The sequence below is a fragment of the Indicator indicator genome, chromosome 20 (assembly GCF_027791375.1).
Source record: "Indicator indicator isolate 239-I01 chromosome 20, UM_Iind_1.1, whole genome shotgun sequence".
NCBI classification, from domain to species: Eukaryota; Metazoa; Chordata; class Aves; order Piciformes; family Indicatoridae; genus Indicator; species Indicator indicator.
In genome coordinates this window covers 15,213,132-15,221,904 of record NC_072029.1, presented here as the reverse complement: position 1 = coordinate 15,221,904, position 8,773 = coordinate 15,213,132, and the positions used below count along the sequence as shown (strand labels likewise).

Sequence of the window (8,773 nt, the reverse complement as noted above, 5' to 3'; positions counted from 1 at the left end):
TATAGGATACTTCCACCCCAGGTGCAGAGCCTTGTATTTCAATATATTTTTTATATATATATATATATATATATATATATATATGTATTTGTCTACATTTTCTATTCCCAGCTAGTATTCAACTGATCCATTCAACTCCAGAATCTGCTAATGGATATTTTTTAAAGTCCAGTAAGTAAGATAATGAAAATATTAATATTTTTTTCATTAGAACATAATCCAGTTTTACTTCTTGAGATTTCATACACTTTGTGGCAATTTCCTTTTAAACGTATGTTTTATCTGAAGTAAACAAAAGTAAACAAAAGTTCCTGAAGTAAACAAACCCCAGAATCTTTTCAGGAGCATATATTCCATAATTTGTGGTGGATTCTGTTAATTTTGGGTTTCATAGGCATTTCTAGGAAAGGCCCATGTAATGAAAAGCTATCAGTCTTAGCAGGTGCTAAGTATTTTGATCAATTAAATGACAGTCAAGTACGTTTGGCACCTTGCAAAGCAGGAATTTTAAATCAGGAGGATGTAGGAAGTCCTGGAAACTCTGTTTGTCCTTTGAGTTGTAAGTATAAAACCTACTCTGTCCAAAATTGTCTGTATTCTTGTGTATAAAAGATAAAATAATCATCTGTCCTCCAAAAAGATGGCAGTGTATTTCCAGTATTATGTTATAGTCTACAAGGCTACACCTGTTCTAGTAACTACAACAGGCAGGCTCTGTTCTCTGGCTCTGAGGACAAATAGCACAGCATCGCACAGCATGAGTCCAGATCAGGGAATTCCCATTCCACCAAAACAAGTTTTCAGACCTGTTTTGCTTCATGTTTCACTTGGTAGTGCAGAGAAACAAGTAGCAGCATTAGAAAACATCCTGTTTCATTAGCCTTTGTCGATGTCACTTTGCTATTTCTCATTAAAACGTCCAGAGAGACTCAGAAGAGAGCAAGAAGCACCAGTTTGGTTTTACTCTCTATACACACCACAAGTGCAGTATGCACCAGGTACTCCCCTGAACATCTCCTGCATTTGTGTTTTCTCCCTCAGGCCTGTGAAAGTGCAGCTCACTGGCAAATGTTATTGTCACTGATTCTTAACACTAATGCTCGCCCTTCCTTCTCCCCACAGGAGATGCAGACATGAGCCTCGTGGTAGTGCTTACCAGCAAGTGTCAGCTCCGACCCAAAAGCTCTCTGGACCCATTATCCCAGGACTGTTCAGAGACATGAGGTGCCAGCACTGGCACAGCCCTGCCTGAACACAGTCCAGAGCTGGCAGGCTGGAGCTGGCTGGCATCCCTGCATGGAGATGGTGCATGGGAAACCTGCTCAACGGGTTTAAATTCTGCCTTCCTCTGTGAGGCCCAGAATCCCACTTCTCATCACAATAAGCAGGTGAAACACTCAAACATTCAACCTTAATGGCTAATGCTAGTAACTCAGCAATTTATAACAACAGCCAAGTGATGGATTATTTCTAACAAAATGCCTGCCAATTGCTAACAAGTTGTGAAATGCCGGAGCAGAAGTTCCCAAAGAAAGAATCCCCTGCCACATTGCCCGTACACAGAATAAGCAGGATTGCTAACGGGTTCACTGGACGCAGGCTCCAGCAGAGAAAGGAGCTGTAGAATTCCCATGGCACCTCATTGAGGTATTTTCAGAAGAGCCCAGGTACAATTCCTCAGGGTGAGAACTTTCTGTGTTCGATACAGAATATGCCCCGCAGGGGAGAAGCCACCCGGAGGACAAGCGGCGCAGACAAAGCCGGGGCTGCAGCCTGCACGGTGCGGGCGGGGAGCTGCGGGAAGCGGACAGCGGGAAGCGGGCTGCCGGCGCTACCCTCGCCCCGCTGCGCCCAGCGCTGGTTCCGACGGACAATTCGCTCACTGAAATGACTAAGCACGAAGTCTCCAGCCCCGAGCCGCCCCAGTCCTGAGCCCCTGCCTGCTCCGCACCAGCGCACGGCGGGACACACACGCACACACTCACCTGCCCGCCCAAAGCCTCGCCATCCGCCAGCGCCGACTCCTCCGCAGAGGCCGCCGCTCCTCTGCTGGGTTCCGCTGTCGCGGCCGCAGACAGCACCGCCCCGCTCCGCTCCGCTCCGCACCGCCCCGCAGCCGCGCACCCCGCCGCGCCCGCGGAGCCGCCGCCTCCTGCCGCCGGGGCTGAAGCGCCGGGGCGGGCCGGGGGCTGCAGGCAGAAGGCGGCTGACGCAGGACTCTGCTTCTTCCCGGGTATGAAGACCCCAGCGGCGTCCAGCGCAGAGCTCGGGGCGTCCGGCGATCCTCCGCGCCCGCGGTAGGGCGGCACCGCCCCCCGTCCCTTCCTCGCCCCGGCGCGGGGACTGCGCAGCGCCCAGCACCGCCTAGCACCGCCTCGCCCCGCGCAGCGCGGCTGCCCCGGAGCCCCCGGCATGGAGCGCCTGCTCAACCTCACTTGCTTCGCCGAGACGACGCCAGATGCCGGCAACCGGAGCGGGTCCTCCAGCGGCCCGGATGGCAGCCGGGTGCATCTCTCTGTCTTCAGCGTCCTGGTCCTCACCCTGTTGGCCATGCTGGTGGTGGCCACGTTCCTCTGGAACGGATTGGTCCTGGCCACCATCCTTCGGGTTCGCACTTTCCACCGGGTGCCCCATAACCTGGTGGCCTCCATGGCCATCTCTGATGTGATGGTAGCGGCCCTGGTCATGCCCCTCAGCCTGGTGCACGAGTTATCAGGGCGTCGGTGGCGGCTGGGCCGATTGCTCTGCCAGGTGTGGATCTCCTTTGATGTGCTGTGCTGCACCGCCAGCATCTGGAATGTCACAGCCATTGCCCTTGACCGCTACTGGTCCATCACCCGCCACCTGGAGTACACGCTCCGCACCCGGCGCCGCATCTCCAACATCATGATTGCCCTCACCTGGGCACTCTCTGCCTTCATCTCCTTGGCCCCCCTGCTCTTTGGCTGGGGAGAAACTTACTCAGAGAACAGTGAGGAGTGCCAAGTCAGCCAGGAGCCTTCCTACACCATCTTCTCCACCTTTGGCGCCTTCTACCTACCCCTCTGTGTGGTGCTCTTTGTGTACTGGAAGATCTACAAGGCTGCCAAGTTTCGCATTGGATCTCGGAAGAGCAACTCCATCACCCCCATTGCACCAGAAGCCCTGGAGGTAGGTCTTCTCAGTTGTGTTTTGCTCTAGTCAACTGCTTGAAGTAGCCAAGCCCTTGCAGCAGTAGGGGAAACTTAGAGCTAAAGTGTGCAAGCAAATTGCAGCCCACCAAAGCCCTGTGAATCCTGGAGGCTTTCAAGGGAAGGCTGACTTCAAAGCTTGCAAGCTTGATCTTTTGACTCTTGAGTTCCCAGCTATGAGCACACAAGGTATAGCTAAAGCAACTTTGGGCCAGCTGGTGAGCCTGGGTGCCACGTGGGTGTGCAGTGACTCACAGGCATCCCCCCATGGAATGCTGAATCAGTGATCGCAAGCATGAGTAAGGGGTCACCGTTCCTTCTGTGGGGAGGTGCGTGGGGGTGTGAATGGATGGGATCCCATCTCCACTGGGGACGATAACCTGGCCAGCAACTGTGACTTTGGCTGTGAATTTACCCACACAGAAGACACAGGTGCATAACATCCTTGTAAATCCTTCCTAACTGTCTGTATCGTGTCAATTCATCCCAGGCACGGTGACCGTGCACTGGAAAGACTTCTTGAGGGAAGGAAGGAAATGTATGCTTATTTTCTTCCCTCTCCTGCTAAGGAGGACTCTTAAACTCAATGAGTTCAGAGAAACCAAGGAGACTTCTGTGCACAGCAGGTGGTTGTGTGCCTGTTCTCCTGATCTGATTGTAAATGGGGAAATAATCTTATTGTGATGCTGTGTGAGCAATTCCACGTGCTCATATATCACTACTCTCTTGAGCTTTACTTAAAAATAGTCTCTGCTATCCAGAAGAGGGTCATACAACCGCTCTCCTCTTCATTAGAGTGTGATGTAGATGGTGGGCATTTCCCTGTGAGCTCTGCCCATCACTCGTGTAGATTGGTTGTGTACCGCCATGTGGGGTCAATTGACTAAGGCACATATTGTGCAACTTGTGTTTGTGATCAGCAGGTAAAAGAAGCTGCCCAGCAGCCACAGATGGTCTTCACTGTCCGTCATGCCACTGTTACATTCCAGACAGATGGAGACACATGGAGAGAGCAGAAGGAAAAGAAAGCTGCCCTCATGGTGGGCATCCTTATCGGGGTCTTTGTCCTCTGCTGGATCCCCTTCTTCATCACGGAGCTCATCAACCCCCTCTGCTCGTGTGACATCCCACCCATTTGGAAGAGTATTTTTCTATGGCTAGGCTATTCCAATTCCTTTTTTAATCCACTCATCTACACTGCCTTCAACAAAAACTATAACAATGCCTTCAGGAACCTATTCTTTAGACAGCACTGAGCAGAACAAGCTTTCCTGCTGTCCCAGGAAGCTGATTTCAACTCTCAGTGAATCCTACCAAAATCTTGAGGATGCTGGAAGCCACGGATACAAAGGTGATGCTAAACAGGTGTTCCCATGGGCTGTATGTCCCAGCAGTGGGTCCGTGTGGTGGGTTCCTTCATGGACTCACCATCCCAGCCTCTACGTTACTTGCTATTTTTACTGCAAATAGCACATAAAGGTTCCTCTGGCCAGCAGCACAGCATTCCTCTTCCAGTGTCCCACTGCTTTCCTCCTGATTTTCTAGTGACGTTATGTTTGGTGGCAGTAATGGTGCAGAGGAGTCTTCTAGCAGAGTCACAGCTGAACTCTGCTTTGGCCACTGCTAGTATCTTGCAGCATTGATCAGCTTTGTCCCTGTGAAAGCTGAGACCCTTTAATGTCAGAAGGTTTTGTGATTATATATGAAGTTGAATATTTTATGGCTTGACTGGAAAGGCTATTTGTCTTCTCTTTCACCGGTAGGGATTGTTCAGTGTTTGCATTTGGGGAATAAAATGCTCAGTAAGGGCTAAGAGCAGACTCCAAGTACAAAGCATTTTCTCACATACTTTGGCAACAATGAACTGTATATTTGCTCTTGGATTCCGTGTAGTGAGTTTTTTAAAACAATACTTGTTGTGAAAGTTTAATGCATGGTGCACCCCGGGTGGGAGAGGATGCATGGGAAATCCACCTCTTGGTCTCTGACTGCTACATGTAAGCATCTGCCTCTGATCTTTACTTTCAGAAACATCAGCTGTAAATGTTAATCTTGTGCCTATGTTTCCCATTCTGAACCACAAATGTATTTTGAGGAGCCATGGGATGGGTTTCCTATGTTGCAGATGCAAGGAGGGTATTTCAAATTGCCTGTCAATGAGGAGCAGTATTTTACTGTTTCTGAGTTCAATTCAGATCTTCTTGAAACCAAAGCAAGGACCCTGCTTTACTTCTGTGAGTACTGGACTGTATGCAAAGGGCCTTTAATGTGTGGTGATGTTTCATTCTGGAAGCATAACCAAACCATAGAGGTGCTTTGCAGTGAGGACCAGACTTAAATATTTCTTCTTTTGCCTACTTCTCTTCCTTCCCTCTAAGGTGTCAGTCCTGCCTGGTCATTATTGTTCTGCTGTCTCTCTGCCTTTCCATGTTGCCAACCTAGTTATAGTAGTTGGCATTTTACTCCTAGAATTAAAATTATGCACTTTGTGATGCCCTGCTGGAAGGCTGACAGATGAAAAAAAAAAAAACATTAGTTTTAACTATTGCTTTTTATGGGGCAGCCACTGAAATCAGCCCAGAACTCAAATGGTGGAAAAAAAAGACAAGATGGGAATTAGAACAACAGGATTTCATTTCAGATATCTCAAAAAGAAGAAATAAAAGGGAAAAAAGGTCAATAAATCAGGGGAAAGCTCCCTTGGGGGGTGAGTAGGATTAGTTCTCATCATTAGCAGATTGTGAGACATCAGATGTTAAAATTGACACTGGTCCATTAAACCAATCAAAAATCCTGGTAGAGTTGGTTAATAAGTCCTTTTTTTTTTTACTTTTTTTTTTCCTTTTTGTATCTCAGGACAGGTGAAAATGGAAGCAGAGCTCAAGGTGCTATCAAATATTCCAATTCTTTCAGGACCAGTTAGACAAACATCTGTCAGGACTGGCAGAGCTGTAGCTGATCTGGCCTTGCAGCAAAAGAAGAGACAGGATGGCCCTTGAGATCCTTTTCAACACAATTTTATAAAAGTCTGTTAGAGATATTAGGTAAAATCCTGCCCTCATTGAAAGCAGTCGACACATTTTCAGTGACTTGAAGCAAATCTGAACTTTATCTAGCATGCCTTGTCTTGTAAAAGCATGGTTTTAATGTTAAATAATTCAAGAAGAAGATAGGTGGGATGGGAGCAATCTCCTAACTCCCCTGAAAGAGTGTCTGAACTAACCAGGGACTAATCTTTCTACAGATAGTGAAGAGCACTCTCTCTGTGTTACATATTTTAAAGTGCTATTAGTGACATCTCTGGCATAATGAAAATAGTAGTGAACTTTTGAGCTACTTTTTTTTTTTTTTTTTTTTTTTTTTAACTGAGGGTATAAAGGTTGCATTGCTTTGTCTGGACAGTCAATCACCAATGCAGAATTGTTATTTTTGGAAACTTACTACTTTTGTTGTGTTGAAGGTTGTTTAGCCAAAAATGAGTTGGAAAAAAACGCTTCTTTATCCTAGCCAGAACTTCAGCTAAGCCTGATGATGCCTGAAAGGAGAAGACTGCTTCTTAGACCACCATGGTAACACTTTAATCACTAAAGCACAGATTAATCAGGAAGTTGGACATCATTTTAACACATAACATCATGTCTACACAGCCCTATTTCAGTCCTGGCTGTCTCCATTGCTGGTTTTATTTGCACTTTGCTGAGTATTGCAGGTTCTCTATCTGTGTTCTGTGGGATCCTTACACAGGAATCAGCTGCAACAGCAAATTAGGATCCTGTGTAAACAGACAAAAATTAAACTGAAAAATCCCTGCTTTTGCTGCAGCTCAGTGCGGGGATGAAGCTCCTTTTCATTATATCCTGTGTTTATTCATGACAAGGAGGTAGGAAAGAATCTTAAAATGGCACTAAAATCTAATTTGTCTGCAGTCATGGACAGACCATCATCTTGTAAATTACATCCTCATTTATCTGACAACCCACGTCCCATGCAATCCATATTGATCTTCTGCAAATAACAACTTTCACTTGGTCATAAGTTTTGTTCCTTTAAATCCTGACTTAATTAGCAGCTATGTTATGGACTAATTCCTACTGCTCTTACCTGAGACTTAAGACTATTGACTTATCTAAATATCATTCCTGCAATGTAATGTGATCATGTAGGAAAACTACCAGTATTCTGGAGATTGTGCTGAAGAATCATATCAAACCATGTCATGATGGTCCAAAAACAGTGAAGGGGCACAAAAAACCCTTGATTTCTCATCCTGCCATTGAGGCTTTTTACAAACCTCTCAATATTCAAACACAGATGCTGAGTGGGCTCCCGGGGCCCCAAATCATGTTTGAAGACATGCATGACCCCTAGCTTCAAAGGCTGTTATGTTGTGCCTCCTTGTTACCATTTATTAAACAGAATCAGTGGTGTGAAGAGATCTGCCTCACTGAGGCTTTGAGAGGACTGATCGGTAAATGTTTATCCTCTATCAGGAAGGTGGAATGCTCTGCTTTGAATGCCAAGCAGAATTTCAAATTGGGCTTCTATTTAATTCCCTGGAAGGACATCATTACCCATTATTATTGAGTTTCCTATACAGTTTAATGGCTATATAATACTTCCAGAAAAGATTTAACTAACCCTCTTCCACTTAAAATTAATTTGTTTTCTTCCCAACGCTCTGGCAGTTCAATGAACATCTGTATGAGAGCTTGATAGCTAGGGCAGCTACAGTGCATGCTGAATGCTCTCTGCTGGATGTCTCCTTGCAGACCTGAATGCACATTATCCAGGCTCAAGGAGTAGCAGCTCTCTAGGCAGTCTCCTACTGTATTTCTTTTATTTTTTAGGGAGAAGAAAAGGTCACAAAAGAATGCCCTTGGATTACATGACAGGTTGCTTCATCACTTTCCTTCTTCACCCCCCATCCTGCTGACCTTTCTTCTCTAATGCAGGCAGGTCAGGCAGGTGGCTCCAGGATGCATAGTGATCCTGCAGAGCCACAGGTGGGCCATGCATGATTTCATCTCCTGTTAATTTTCTTGGACTTTTCCTAAAAAACTGCCACTGGGAGACGTGGCCTTTAAGCTGGCAGCAGCAGCTGAAAGTGGGAGTTTCCTGGAAGTAAAGTTGCAAGCAATTAAAGACACTTCACATGGCAAAGATAATTAATGACTTAGTTCCAGTGATTGCTGTGGTGGAATACAACTGACAAAGTGTTAAAGTGACTTTTGTAATGTAGTGATTTGAGCTGCTTTGTTCATGAGGGACTTGTTGCCATTTCACTCTTGGATCCCTTATTTTACAGGCAGTGGTAAAGCAGCACACTGCAACACCAGTGAAGTCGCAGTGAACATAGTAAGGGCATCATTAATGCTCCCTGTGGGAACAGTGGGGGAAATATCCATGGCAAAATCTGCATCCCCACTGCTGAACACACTGCCCTGATACACCCTGGCTGAACATCATGAAACTGCCATCATAATCATGGAGTTTAAGAGGTGGCCAAAGAGCTCTTTAAATCACCATTCTATTCAGTAACACTGAAGGGCTGAGGGAGCTGTAGAAGACTGGAAGAGAGATGAAGTTGTGCCAGTATTTTAAAA

General features: G+C 46.4%; 1 protein-coding gene across 1 annotated transcript; it reads left to right on the top strand.

Moving 5' to 3' along the window:
• Positions 1 to 2,412: 2,412 nt before the first annotated feature.
• Positions 2,413 to 4,426, top strand: HTR5A (5-hydroxytryptamine receptor 5A). Its single transcript, XM_054390210.1, has 2 exons — positions 2,413 to 3,150; positions 4,094 to 4,426. The coding sequence occupies exons 1-2, from the start codon at positions 2,413 to 2,415 to the stop codon at positions 4,424 to 4,426; spliced, it is 1,071 nt and encodes a 356-aa protein (XP_054246185.1).
• The last annotated feature ends 4,347 nt before the right edge of the window (positions 4,427 to 8,773 follow it).